Source organism: Lutra lutra, chromosome 2, assembly GCF_902655055.1.
Source record: "Lutra lutra chromosome 2, mLutLut1.2, whole genome shotgun sequence".
Taxonomy (NCBI): Eukaryota; Metazoa; Chordata; class Mammalia; order Carnivora; family Mustelidae; genus Lutra; species Lutra lutra.
Genome location: NC_062279.1, coordinates 64,389,308 through 64,404,600, shown reverse-complemented (window position 1 = coordinate 64,404,600; position 15,293 = coordinate 64,389,308). Strand labels below are relative to the sequence as shown.

General features: G+C 49.9%; 1 protein-coding gene across 3 annotated transcripts in view; it reads right to left on the bottom strand.

Moving 5' to 3' along the window:
• Positions 1–4,352: 4,352 nt before the first annotated feature.
• The window catches only part of ARHGAP10 (Rho GTPase activating protein 10), a 317,730-nt gene continuing 306,789 nt past the window's right edge, over positions 4,353–15,293 (bottom strand). For all 3 annotated transcript variants that reach the window (XM_047717603.1, XM_047717602.1, XM_047717604.1), the window contains 2 exons: positions 14,034–14,125; positions 4,353–5,087 (listed from right to left, as the gene is read on the bottom strand). In XM_047717603.1, the coding sequence (XP_047573559.1) occupies positions 4,999–5,087; positions 14,034–14,125 (181 nt within the window). In that variant the 3' untranslated portion in view covers positions 4,353–4,998. The remainder of the gene's footprint in view (positions 5,088–14,033; positions 14,126–15,293) is intronic.

Genomic DNA, 15,293 nt, shown 5'->3' with positions numbered 1-15,293 from the left:
GGCTCCCTGCTGAGCAGAGAGCCTGATGTGGGGCTCGATCCCAGGACTCTGGGATCATGACCTGAGCCAAAGGCAGAGGCTTAACCCACTGAGCCACCCAGGAACCCCAAAATGTGGTGTTTTAATGACCTTTTATTATTATGTCTCATGAGTTTATGAATCAGCTTGGAGGGTCCTGCTGATCTGGACCAGGCTTGGCTGAGTCAGCCCTACTCGTGCTTCTGTAGTTAACCATCAGTGGACTGGTCTCAGATGGTTTTGCAATACTTTTCACGCCTCTGATTATATCCAGTTTGCTCCTGTTCCATTAGCCAAAACCGGCTATAAGGTCAAACCCTGAGTCAGCATAGGAGGGCTCTACAAAAGGGATGTGGATTCAGAGAGGGCTGAAATTTGGGATCATTAAATCAATCTACCAATTACTCTGATGCTTTTTCACAGAACTGATATTACCAGGACACCACTTTCCAGTTTATTGGTGGTCTGAAAACCCCATTTCTTTGGCTCTTCATGCCCTGGGCCAGCCTGGTCCAGAGAGGTTCACAGCTCCTGGGAAGACTGGCTGAGCTGGGTCGGATCACGCTCCTCCTGTTCTCTGAGTTGCTGTTTGCAGTGTTGCTTCATTTGCTAAATCCTCCAAGGAAGGAGAACTTCACGACACCAGCACATAGCACTGAGCTGCCTAAAGGAATCTGGTGTGTTAACTGTCCAAGTCCAAAGTGCGGGTATCTTCTTGGGCAAAATGCAGAAATCTGCTTTCCAATTGAGTTGATCTCCTGATAGCAAGGAATTCCCCAAGGTATTCCTCTAACCAGTAGATTGAGATTTTTTGCAGACATGAGCATCAAGAGCCTATGTCAGGTTACCCAAGTGCGGTAGCAATAAATTACCACCCTGGCCAGTGAAGGAGAAAGAGTGCTGACAAGCTTCTGAGAAGACATTTGCAGGGCCACACACTCCTGGAATAACATCTTTGGGCAAGAGGAAGGAAGGAAGGGAAGTTGTGTGGCTCAGGCAGATTCAGAAAGTCATGGAAAACGTCTGGCTGAGAGGAAGAGTCACCAAGACTGACTTGGAGAGATTGGAGGGGAAACAAGAAGGTGAGAAGGGCCTTAGCACCAAGGTAAACAGGGAACAAAGACAAGGCCAAGATGACAGAGGCAGAGTATATTCTTGGGAAGGCAGGGAAAGACCAGACAACGTAGAGGGAAAGACCAAGAACTGGTCTTTGGAGAAAAGCAGCAGGTGGCCAGGAGACAAAGGGGGGGGGCAGAGACTAAGGTACCCTGGGTACCACCACCAGGATACCCTGCCAGCTGTCTTTTCCCAGCTATATTTACCAAACTGTTTCCAGCTCTGCACCCCTCAGCCACTGAACATCACCTGCTGGTGACACCATCCCAATGAGGTCAGTAGTGCTCTCTCCACAGAAGCAGAAAGAGATCAAGTTCACTTGCCCAGGGTAGAAAATAGTGAAAAAAGTTTCAAAATAGGTTTTTTTCAACTCAAAACCCATACAGGTAGCCACTGTATTAGTCCCCCAGGAATGCTGTATAAGGTACCAAAAACCATTGGCTGCAAGTCTGAGATCGAGGTATTGGCAGTGTTGGTTCCTTCTGAGGGCTGTGAGGGAAGGATCTGTTCTGGACTTCCCCTTTTGCCTCATGGATAGCTATCCTCTCCCTGTGTGTCTCTTCACATTGTCCCCCTTCTATGTACATCTGTCTCTGTGTCCAAATTTCCCCTTTTTATAAGGATACCAGTCATACTGGATTAGAGTCCAACTGTACTGACCTCACCTTAACTAATTACACCTTTGTAACGATCTTACTTCCAAATGAGGTCACATTCTGAGGTACTGGGAATTAGGAATTCAGCATACGAATTTGGGAAGGGGAATGCACATCAACCCATGAATCTGGGACGGGGAGTGCAAATCAACCCAAAACAGCCATTGTCCCCTACTGGCTGGCCCCCAGAGGCAAGATGGTACAGCAGAAAGAACATGATTAGCTAACTGAACCTGAGCAAAACTCTTTGTCCTTGAGGGCCTCCATTTCCCCATTTATAAAATGGAACAAATTCTCCTGGGTCATTCAGTCTGTATGTGGAAAGAATGAGTTAAAAACATCCGTTGCTGGCACAGACAATCCACTGCTCCCACCCCACAGCCCCACAAAGGAGAGAGGGAACCCCACAAGCTCTTTGGCTCTAATCTCACATGGCATTTTCTTTATAGTCACAGAGATTTCCAGAACAGGCTCTTGGATGATGCAATCAGAAAGCCCCATAGACAGTCCCATGGCAAGCAGAAACACAAAATCTGAGTGTCTGCTTTTACCCAAAGCTCCCTTGGTGACTCTCAATGAACACAGTGGGCTGAGAGGTCAGAGCCCTGCAGATGGTCAGGGAACTGGCCATGCCCTGAGCAGAAACACAGAAACAAATCCACCCTATTTCTCATCTGGGGGAATGAAGACAATCTGCCATGTTAGCAAACACCTCACGATCCCGTTACGAAGTATACTCTGGGCCAGACCCAGAGGGGAGCTTCCTACCTGGAGGTCCCGGCAAGTCCCGACCGGTCCCGCTGGCAGAGGCAGACTTCCCTGGCTGCTCCCTGGTGCTCCTCCCCGGCTTGCCACAGAAGGGGTCTTCAGAGCCTGGGGCTGTTGGGGCCCTTGCACCCAGCATGTTCTGGGGCTTCGTGACCACCCCATCATCCCTCTATGGAACACAAATGGCCCTGACGCCGAAGGTGCAATTGAGTCATGGTGGAAACAATACAGGGCAAGCAGGTCCCATTTACTAAACATATACCACAAGCTGAGCATGCCACTTGGGTTACATCATTCCAAACCAAACCTCTGGCTATCATTTTCTTTTTAGGAGGAAGAAACAGAACCACAGAGTCAATTTAATTGACCCAGAATCACACAGGTAGTCAGGGAGTAGCAATTTCCTTGACCAAGTAAGGGGTGGTAAACACACTTTGGGGGTTGCCAGCCATTGGGCGGGGAATAGCAGGTAGGGTGCACTGCACTGTCAAGGATGGAAATTGCCTGTAAGCAAGCAAATCAATCAGGTCTTGGTGCAGTGGGGCTTGTCTGTAATGCCCCATGGGGATCTAGCAATTGGGAAAACTGCCAGATCACCCCCAGCGCTATACTGAGCCCACTCTGAGTACCCAGACCTTTGCACTGTCCCACAGAGGGCTTTCTTAAAGTGGGACATATCAGTTAAGGGCTTCTCATAAACCAAGTTCCCCTTCCACATCCCCAAGCAGTGCAGTGAGCAGGAGGCGATAACTCGGAAAACAGAATGCCGGACTGGCCCTCGTCCAGAGGCCCTGGGCTCCTTGGCAATCTCAGGCCTCTCCCCTAGGCCCACAGGTCAGTTTTCTCAACTAGATCGCACTCGGACTGTCTTTATTTTTATGTAAAACATGGATGCTTTTCAATAGGCCCATTCCCTTTGTACACCCTTTACCCCAAACTTGACACCCAACATGGTCCATGTAGGTGACTTCAAACCTGATAACCAGCAAGCTCTCGAATAGACTCATCTGGGGAAGAGGCGGCAGACACATCCTTCCTGCAACAAATTCTTAGGAGCAAAGTCTGACAGGCTGAGGAGCCTCCCTCCTGTGGGGAAGAGAGACCCCCCCCCCCCACCCCAGGCCGCCACAGCAGGGTGAGGCAGGCTTTAGATCACAAGGTCCCTCAAAAGGACCTCCACACTCCAAGGATGCTAGATCAGGGGATGAGGGAGAAGTTGGTTTGGTCTGTGCCTGGGACGAAGAAGGAAGCATCCCAGTGGCCGCCCCCACCCCCGACACACACAGTGGGGGTGTCATCATGGGCAGGGTCATGGCTGAGACTCCTCCAGGAACGGTCTGGATGCCTGACCAGCCGCTCCACTGCCCAGCTGAAGGCAGATGGAGAGATTAGCGCTGAGACCTGGCCAACAGAGGGAACACGGGCTGGGGGGTGGGGGGATGGAGCCACCCAGTGAAGCGAGTCATGAGGCCCGGCCCTGACGCAGCTCATGCACGAACCACTGGGGAGCACAGCCCCAGCCCCACGCCTACTCAGGAGTCACACACGCCATAGGGAAAGGCCTGTTCAGGGGGCTGGAGGTGGCCATCCAGTATTTCACATGCCAGGGAAGGCTGCCACCCTCAGGAACACGACCTGCTGTGAAAAAGCAAGGCTCCTTGTTGATAAACTCTACCTGTGGGCTCGTGCCAACATCAGAGGAAAATGAATTTCTACTCACTGGGTGCCCAATCATAAAACATTACAGAGGGAATGAATTCCATGATCTCTTCCCCACACTGACACACACCAATCAAATAGTAAATTACATTTTATTTCATTTACAGAGAAGTTGGGGCAAAAAGGTGGTGTCTGGAAAACAGCACACAGGTGAGAAGCACCAACGAGAAGCCTGTTATAAATACGCCAGTGCGTTCTAAGTAGAGTGAATGTGGGGCCCTGGGAGGCCGTCTAAGCAGGAGCATCTCTCCGCTGCCCTCTGGGTTTGGACACATCCCCGCCTGCCAGCAGCAGCCCCCTCCACACCCCATCCACCACAGCCAAGAGCACAGCCCATAAACACCCCCACGAGTAAGTGAAGTTCCCTTTCACATCTCAGCAGCAGGTGTGCAGGGAGCTGCCCGGTGGAGCCGTCACCACGGGGAAGGCTGGGCAGGCTGAGGACAGGATAATTAAAAACTCACAGTGCAAAGTCCCAAGGCTTGACACGTGAAAAGTCCATCCTGTCAATCCTGACGCCCTTCTCCAGCTCCACAGGCCGAAGCAGTTCCCTGCGGTATGTCCTCTGCCCCTGCCTCCGGCAGTAGGTCCCCCTCCCTGCCCCTGGAGTGCCCATTGGTGATGTGGAGTTCTTGTCTCCAGGTGGCTGTGGGTTCCGCCCTGGAGGCAGAAGGCCGGTTCCCAGGTGCCAAGGTCCACGTGGGGCTTCACTGGCCAGGCACTAGAGCAGCCTGACGTAATTCTGTGGGATCAGCCCCCTCTTGCCATTCAGGGTCCCTTCTAGCCAGCCGGGTTCCCTCGAGGTTTGCACTGAAAAAGAGAAATCACTTTTTACCAAAAACGCTCCCAAGTCCTTGCTTCCTGTGGAATTCACTGCACCGATGTGTACATTAACCAGAAGAGAAGGGGGCCCACGACCAGGCTGTCTGGTTACAAATGTGTACAAGTGGTATTTATAGGATCTGCCCCTCAGCCACTAGAGTCCCTATCATTCCTCCTGCAGCAGCCTCCTAACTGGTCCCCCAGCTTCTCGTCTGGATCCTTCTAATCCCCATGCATAAAGGAGCTCAGTGAACTCTCTAGAACATGGAGCTGATGACATTCCCCTGCTTAAAGGCTGGCAGGGATAGGAACAGACCTCAGCATCTACTGGTCGGGTGCACAGACACGCGGTCCTGCCCAAATCCCCAGCCTCCCCTCTTACTCCCCACCAACATGGTGTCTTCTACCTCTTCACAAGGTGGTCTTCCTCTTAGAGACCTCTACATGCCCTGTCCTCTGGGGAGACTCCCTCGACCATTCCCAGCACTCCTCAGGCCTCATGGACATGTCTGGGCACCTGTCTCTATGCCACACAGGATGCGGTGCTCCTGCAGTCGGGGCCTAGGCCGCACATATCTGAACACAGTGTGGGACAAACTGTAGGCATCCAGAAGTATCCATAACAGATACAAAAGAAAAGGACTGCACGCTGGATGGCAAAGGGCGCAGGGTCAAGGCACTGGTCACCAGGGTTTGGAAGTAAAATACAGCAACATTTAATGGCCTCAACTGTGGGCAAGCCGCACTCAGGCCTCTGCCAGGGCTAGGAGCGAAGTGGCAGCTGTGTGTGGAAAGGGGAGGACACGGATGGCCCAGAGCTGGCTGAGCCATGCAGCTGGGATCGCCCCCCAGAACAACAACTACCTGGTGTCAGAAACTGGTATACCCAGCCACAGGCCCACCACACAAAACCTGCATAAAACAGTACTTTCTTCGGTGTGCACCACACATTCTTGATTCTCTTCTGAAAAGCTGACTCCAGCTCAGCCAAACGGAGTTTGTCACCCACTCGTGTGTGGCGGCCACCGTGCGACCTCCGCACACCTGCTCCCTCAGCTCGGAGGCTCCTCGTCCACCCAGGACTGGATGACACCTCCTCAGCCCGCAAAGAACAACTGGGGCGTCCCGCCCGCCGAGGCCAGCCTAGAGCTCCAGACTAGGTCAGGACCCTCCCGGGACACACCGGTCATGTTCCGTTGTGGGCGGAGGGTGTGAGCGAGAGTGAGACAGAGAGAGAGGGTGGGAGGTTGACTGTGACTCTCCTTCTTCTACTCTAGGTTCTAACACGACACCGGGACCCTGCACCCCCAGCATCATGCCCGGCACATGAGGATTTGTTTAAAGAATGAATAAGCAAATGAACAAAGCACGTGCTTTCCGGGCGGTCCAGCAGCCGGTCACCTTCTGTGCTCGCTCACGGATTTCTAGCCCGGAACTGGTCCTCAGAGCAGGATTTTCTCTTGTTCCACCTTCCCCACCCCCAAGCTGGCAATGTCATCAGAACAGCAACCTGGAGAGCCTCCATGGAAAGGGGCCCTGGGCTCAGGACAGACAGCCTGGAGGGGAGACTTCCAGCTGACGGATGCCAGCCAGGTGCACCTGGTGAATGACTGAACCCTCGGAGCCCCGCCCACCCCCCTCCCCTGCAAAATGGGGTCACCAGCACTCAGCCTGGAGGACCGCTACAAGGAGTTTGTAAAATAGCTTATGGAAGAACACCTTGGAGTTGCTCACTGTTTCTTCTCCTATACACAATGAACACCCACTCTTCCCCAAGTGAGTATTAACAGACACGGGCCGAACAGAAGAGAAAGAAAGGTAATTTCCCATAAAGCTGGGGGTGAAGGAGGCCTAAATGTGCGAAACCAAGCGCAGTCAGGAATCCTGCACCAGCCCTCTCACAGACCAAGGGCCTTCTCCACACCTCATCTGCTGCCTTCACAGCCCTCATCTCCCCAAAGGGAATGAGAGAAAGGTCACCAATGTAGAGAAGGGTCTGAGGAGACTCTTACCGTATCCAAGAGCCTGGAAGTGGCCAACGGCTGGGAAGGGGATGGAAGAGAGCAAAGCACCCATAGCTAGGCCTGCCCAGGCACAGGAAAGGTGGCTCAAAGGCTACAGATGAGGCCTGTGAGGGTCTCATCACCTGTATGAAGACTTAGACCCTCCCAGGAGCATCAGATCCCAGAAGACCTACCCTAGGCTCCATGCTATATACTTGGCTGATCAAACTGCTTCCTCCAATGGCAGTATGAAAGTTCCATGTGTCAGCCTGGTGAGGCCATGGTACCCATGTGTTATTCTGGATGTTTAGATGTAATGAACAGGAAAATCAGTAGACTCTGAGTAAAGCAGATAACTGGCCAGGATATGGGTGGGCCTCACCTAATAAGTTGAAGGCATGCATGGAACAAAGACTCCCACAAAGGAGAGGGTACCCTGTCCTTGGCCTGCCTTTGGAGACAGACTACAACTACTTCCTGGGTCTCTGGCCCATTGGCCTACCCTGCAGGTTGTGCATCTCCCACAACTGCATGAGCCAATAGCTATCTATGGAAAGCGATCCACTCATTCACAGACACAGTCACATCCCATGTGTTCTGTTTCTCTGGAGAACCCTAATGCAGGCCGTGTCAGAAATAAGTTCCTCATTGTGGGGGAAGATTCTGACTCCAAGAGGCAATGAGTATAAGTGAAACAAGGTCCTGGCTGGAACCCTGGCACCTTCAGGACTGAGCAACCCTGGATGATTTACTTCATCTCCTCTGACCTCCATGCTCCTCTTTTCTAAAAGAGGGGAAGCGATAACTCATTTGAAGTTACTGCAAAGACTAAAACGAGACAATTTACATGAAGTGTGATGCCACATATACATCACGTCCATGCCCTGTCACCACGAGAAAGGGCCCTGTCCTGCCACTTATGAGCCGTGTGGCCCTGGGCGAGTCACACATCCTGAGAAACCCAATCAGTGTGTGATGACAATTATACCAGTGCTCCCTAGTACAACTGTTTCTATTGTTATAAAATATATACACAATTTACCATTTTAATCACTTGGAAGCATGCAATTCGGTGGTATTAAGAAGAGTCACAATGTTGTGTGACCACCAGCACCATCTCCATCCACAGAGCTTTTACACCTTCCCAGACTGAAACTCTGTGTCCCTTCAACACTAACTCCCCATCCCCTCCCCCGGCTCCTGGGACCCTCCATGCTACTTGCTGTCTCTGTGAATTTGCCTATTATAGATATTACATATAAATGGAATTATACACAATTTGGCCTTTTGTGACTGGCTTATTTCCCTTAACATAATACCTTCAAGGTTCACCCATGTTGGAGCGTGTCTCAGCATTTCATTCCTTTTATGGCTGAATATTCCATTATACATTTATCTACTACATTTTGTTTATCTGCTCATCTGCCAATGAACATTCAGGTGTTCCCCCTTTTGGCTACTGTGAAAATGCAGCTGTGAACATGGATGTCCAAACACCTATGTGAGTCCCTGCTTTCAAGTCTTCTGTGTACACATCCAGAAGTGGAACTGGACTGGATGGTAACCTTGTGACTCATCCGTTTGAGGAACTTCCACGCTGTCTCCCAGCAGCTACATGCACCATGTTACGTTCCTACCGACAAGGCACAAGGGTTCCGATTTCTCCACATCGTCGCTCATGTTTGTTCTGTTCTGTGTTTTTGATAACAGTCATCCTAATGGGTACAAGGTGAAATCTCACTGTGGTTTTCCCATGGCCTCCTCATTTACCATCCCATAACAACAGGGGCACGGGAGCCAGTTACAAGAATATATTGCAAGATGCTTTCTCCAGAACGGAATATGGACTCAGTTCTGGTTTGGGTGGGTGTTTTTTTAGGCATAATATAAACAACACATATGACAAATATTCAAGTGTTATGAAGCATCATCATCATATAGTGGACACCAGGGAGCTACAGCGCATGACTGACACAGAGCTGTTCTTCAGCCGGATCCTCACCTAATGCCCCCACACCACCTCGGGCTCATCAGGAGTTGAACACTGCATCTCATTCTCTTACCCCAGTTATGGTGAAAACACAGCTTCGTGGCACATGTACAGATCCACAATAATATGCTGTTTATTCTGCTTATTTCTGAGCTTGGCCAGAACCACATTATATAGAGCCTTCTGGCACTCACTTTTTTTTTTTTAACTTAACATGTAAGGATTCCCCAAAGGTTAGGAATATATCTAGGAATACAACTGTTGGGTTGTGGGGTCTGTACAGATTCAACCTGCCAAGATAATGCTAAATTGTTTTGCAAGAATTACTCTTTATATATTTGAGATCTTTTTTTTTTTTTTTTTTTTTTTTAGATTTTATTCATTTATTTGACAGAGATCACAAGCAGGCAGAGAGGGAGGAAGAAGCAGGCTCCCTGCTGAGCAGAGAGCCCGATGCGGGGCTCAATCCCAGGACCCTGAGATCATGACCTGAGCCGAAGGCAGCGGCTTAACCCACTGAGCCACCCAGGCGCCCCCTATATTTGAGATCTTTAAAACAAACCACCTGGAGTTTTAAAAGATTAATCTGGGCCGCACCTGCTCCCTAAAGCATTGGCTCAGTCACATATCCACATGGAAATGAACAGTCTGGGAAGCGCTGCTGAGAGATGGCCAGCTCCCAGACACCCTCCCACCAGGGGTACCAGGGGGCCCCCTCCAGTCGTGCCTGGCAGCCTATGGAGGGACACCGCTCCGCACTCTGATCGTCTGCCAGCTGAAGGACCGCCTATCTGGAAAGAGAGCAGGACTGACTGGCCACCCAGCAAACGTGTTTCCAGAGTTGCCCAGGCCCAGAGAGAAGGGAAGGTCCATATGGCAGTCCCAGGAATAGAGGCTGCCCTGAGACTTCACCAACATCACCCTCCCTAGGGGATGTGGGAGGCACTTCCCCGGAACAACAGCTAAGCATTCATGTGTCTACGATACAGATCAATCTTCAGCCTAGAATTTTTTTTTTTTTAAAGATTTTATTTATTTATTTGACAGAGAGAGATCACAAGCAGGCAGAGAGGCAGGCAGAGAGGCAGAGAGACAGGAGGAAGCAGGCTCCCTGCCGAGCAGAGAGCCCGATGCGGGACTCGATCCCAGGACTCCGAGATCATGACCTGAGCCGAAGGCAGCAGCTTAACCCACTGAGCCACCCAGGCGCCCCATCAGCCTAGAATTTAAACTCAAAACTTATGTCCAGGGCGCCTGGGTGGCTCAGTGGGTTAAGCCGCTGCCTTCGGCTCAGGTCATGGTCTCAGGGTCCTGGGATCGAGGCCCGCATCGGGCTCTCTGCTCGGCGGGGAGCCTGCTTCCCTCTCTCTCTCTCTCTCTGCCTGCCTCTCTGTCTACTTGTGATCTCTCTCTGTCAAATAAATAAAAAAAATCTTTAAAAAAAAAAAAAAAAAAACTTATGTCCAGGTCCACACGGTAAGAGGAAAAGAGCAAGGAAGAACTATCAAGCTACTTCATTACTAAAGATCCCTTTCTCTTCCACACTCTGGTTCAGGGTTTCTCACTGTCGTGTATATATTACAAAGCACAGAACTACCAATGATGCAGCCCATGGGCCACTTTAACCTGGATTTTGTCTTTACCAACGGCCACTGGATGCCATAAACCAAATTCCTATGTTGCCCATACCAGGCGCAAAAGGGGATTACACTGCAAGAGGCTTTACGATAGCTGCTAAGGCTCCAGTGGGCAAGTGAACACAGAAAAAGGTCTCGGACATTTTGGAGGCCAGAGTATTGCTGGTGTGCACAAAGGAGGTGGTCCTGGCCATATTCCCATGGCCAGTGTTGTCACAGTGGCTACCAGGAGCTCTGCCTTGCTTCATGGAAGCTGAGGCCAGATGAACTGCCCATCTGTTCTACTCTGTGTCAGTCCTCAGAAGGGAAGACCCCAAACCATTCAAGGAAGAGCTTCTCTACACATTCTAAGCAAGCACACAATGAATTATACATTTTCTGCTAAGAGATCTATTACACACACAGATGAAAATACAGAGTAAAAAGAATAAATGCTGTTTAAGAGCCTTTGACATTCTGTACCTTTTAAGAACTAGCCCTAAGACACAGCAAGTGTCAGGGTGTAGGTTCTGAATGTGTCCCTCTGTGTCAGCCATGCTTCTCTGTGCCCCTGTGGGAGGACCACAGGCGGCATACACAGGACAAGGTGCTCACATTAAATAAGATGCTCACATGCTTGGGTAGGGGAAGGTGGCAACATGTCAACAAGGCAGGTGCAAAGCAGCTGGTCTTGAGGGAGGGACTGAGGAACCATTGAGCCAGTGACCCAGACAGAGCTAGACTCCAGCACTCCAGGGAACCAGGTCTGAGGGAGGCAGCACGGGGCCCACCCACGGCACACCACAGTGCGCCAAGCATGGCTCCCTGCTTGTCAACATCCTCCGTGGACATCTGTGCTGTTCTCAAAGCCCCACCTACATCTGTGGCCCCAAAGGCTACCTTGACACCACATCACTCTTATAGGCAACCTTAAAGATGAGGATGGGAAATTGGATCCAGAGAGAGCTTAAAGAACTTGTCCAAAGGTACAGGGAAAGTAGAAAAGCCAATCTGATCTTAAGCAAAATAATGACGTGTGTGTGTGTGTGTGTGTGTGTGTGTGTGTGTGTGTGCGCGCGCGCGCGCGTGCGCGCGTCTCCTGCAAATCATTTAGGGACTTCAGAGGTGGAGAAGCTAAGTCTCTCGTGTCTGACATCTGCTAGCCTTTCCCCTGTTACCCATGTGGCAGAAACCGGATTTGGTTGAGGTCCTGACCCTCATTCACATGTCTGTGTGCCCAGAGGAGGGGTCCCCGTGGTTCAGATTGCCCCAAGCCCTGGCCAGTGATGGGTTTAGAGTGAGCATTTGACCTTGCTCTGACTACTGAAACATGAGGGCAGGTAAACTAGGCAAACTGTTCTGGGAAATTTTCCCATTCTTAAAAAACACAAGGATGAGGCATGCCCTTCTGCGAGGGTCCAGCATAGCTATGACGCCTGGACTGGAAGGAATCTCATTCCACTGGGGAAGCTGGCCAGAGGCCCCTGACCACAAGCTGTGAATGGCTCAGAAAAGACAGATCTACCGTGATGGTGATGATATCTTTGAGAATGTGAATTAACCAAACCTTCCAGACTTAATCACCGTAAGAACCAATCCGATTTCATGACTGAGAGTTGGCTGTATCAGTTTCTGTTACTTGCAGCCAAAGGCATCCTCACAGATATACCTTCTACAAAGGTAAATATCTCAAGAACAATACAGCCTAAGGGATTTCAGAAGCTCCCAATCAGGTCTAATCACACAACGTAAAAATTCACCATCATTTCTCAAATGGGTGGATTCAGCGTTCCCTCCTGCCATGTGGTGTGCCAGTGTGTGTGACAGGCCTAGAGTAGGGTGGATATTTTACCACACTCTCCTGGCAAAAATCACACGTATATGTGTTTCGGTGATAGAGGAATGACCTTGCTTCTACTCCAAGAACAAAATTTCTCCATAAAGTATAATTCTGTAATATGTGGGGTTCTGGTGGGAGTGTTGTTTGTTTTCTGGCACTATCAGGAGTCCCTGGCTTTCAAGAGTACATACCACACACAGAGAGAAATGTATTCTAAATGAGGCAACTGGCAGGGCGCTGGGGTGGCTTAGCTGGTTAAATGTCTGACACTTCTTGATTTTGACTCAGGTCATGATCTCAGGGTCATGAGACCGAGCCCATCAGGCCCCGTACTGGGTGTGTAGCCTCTCTCTCTTTTTCCCTCTGCCCCTCCCCATCCCGCTCTAAATAAATAAACAAACAAACAGGCAACTTGCTTTCTAAAAAAGACAATCGGGTGCCTGGGTGGCTCAGTGGGTTAAGCCTCTGCCTTTGGCTCGGGTTGTGATCTCAGGGTCCTGGGATCAGGCCCCACATCGGGGTCTCTGCTTCCCGCCACCCCCTGCCGCCTGCCTCTCTGCCTACTTGTGATCTCTCTCTCTTTCTGTCAAATAAATAAATAAATAAATAAATAATAAAAAATTTTTAAAAAACAATTGCCAGCAAACACTGCATGACTGACAATATACCACTAAGTTTTGTGTTGATATATTCTACATATTCCAGACATTCTGGCTGACCGACCATTCCATTCAAACATATAAGATCCTCACTGCCTCCCCAGAACTCTTTTGGGCAGCTCCACCCACACACATCACTGTTTCCACAGCAACCAGTGAATTTCATAATGAGCAAGACTGTTAAGGAAGAAATCAGGAGAGGGGGAAAAGAGATAAACAACGAACCAAAGGAGAAATGTGTGAAACATTAAGCCAGGTAGAGCTCCTAAATGCCTGCGTGTGAATATTAAAGACTCCAATAAAATCCAATACACAAAGTCAATACCCAGATCCAGAGTCACACATTATCCAAATTGAGCAAAAATCATGTAAAGCATAAGAATGGGAAGGGAACTATAAACCAACATTTTTGACAAGAGTACTCTTCTGTAACTCAGATTTGGCAAACCTGGCACATTTAGGAGGTTTGGCTGGGGACTGTGGTAGAGGAAAACAAAGGATGCAAATTAGAAGTATTTCTTAATTCCAAATGGCACTAGCTTCTTTAAATCAGGAGAAAGGTATCCTAAACGAAGATTCACAAGAGTTCAAAGGGCTGGAGAATCATCAAGATGAAAGCAGAAGTGGAGTTCCATGGCCTTCCCTGCTCCCGGTCACCAGTGTTCAGTTCCTGGCAGCCAACTGGGCCAGCTCTCTCCAACCCAAAGGTCAAGGGATGGACGTGTGCCCCTAACAACCCCGTAACCAGTGACTGCTTACTCTGGATTGTAGACATTCGGAGTGGGGACAGAACATATGCTACCACGGAGCTCCCACTAACACTCACCGTCCTCAAAAATTGCTCCTATCTCAAAAGATAATTCTGAGCTGTGTTCTGCTTCGCATGGATACACCGCTCGAGCCTTCCGATTGACAACGCTGAGAAAGGAACATGAAAGACACAAATTAAAACGTGAAAAACCAGGAGGGGGAACCTCACCTCTCCCCAGCCCCACCCCTTCCCAAATCTCATTTACATACCACCAGTGGGACAACTTCCAAAAAAAACCCAAACAAACCAACCAACCAAATAGCAGTGAAGTGAACACCAGGCACAACTACAGCACTTGATTTTCAAGTAAATGATGGGTTTCAAATTCAAATCTTTCTTCAGGGAGCTTCTCTGAGCAGCTTTCACTGAACCTCATCACCTAATTCTCCTCTCTGCCTGGTGGGATGCCCTTTCCTATCGTGCTGCATTATGGGAGCCACAGGGTGTTTACTTCTAAGCACCATGTTCCTCTATTAGGAAAAGCACCCTATCTTGAGACAGAAGGCGAGGCAGCGAAGGGCAGAGGCACACATGCCCCGAGTGACTTGGGCAGTGCGCAGCGGAAATCCATCTGTCCACACGGACAGTCTGCTTCCACACCACTGTGGAAGGAGTTTGTGGCTCTGAGTCGGGTCTTTATTTGACCCCCTCGCGCCTGCCTCCAGAATGCATTTCAAGGCTAATAAGCTTCTCGCTGCTTGTCAAAATGCCCTCTGTGCCCTTCTGGGGAAAGAGCACGCCAGGCGAGGAGGGAGACCATGGTGTCAGCCAGATGCAGACTGAAGCAGAAGGAAGTGCCCCACCTCACCGGAGTGGGGGAAGCCAGGGAAGATAAGAACTTCAGCTGACCACCCAGGATGAAGGGCTTACTAGGCCAGCAACTTTGGCTTCTGCACAATGGGTCCATTAAATGGCCATGTTAACCCCTGTTCCTGGGACCCTGTTCACTTTCTTTTAAAAAAAAAAAAAAAAGTGCTTTATATTCATGTATAATAAGTTCTTCCAAAATAAATGGTTTCATCAATGCATAAGAAGCACCAAACAAAATGGAGGAAGACAGTAGATTCAAGCAGCTCTCACATAAGGCAAATTTCTCCAGAGAATGTATTTGCTCTTGAACCAAGCACTGCCTGAGATAAGGTGGTCAATGTCACGCATGAGCTCCAGGACGCTTGAAGAACCTGAGCAACCACTTTCATGTGGGGAACACAAGAAGCTGCTCAGGCTGATCGGGTCTAGGTGCTGCCCCGGTCTTCGACATCATTCTCCACACTC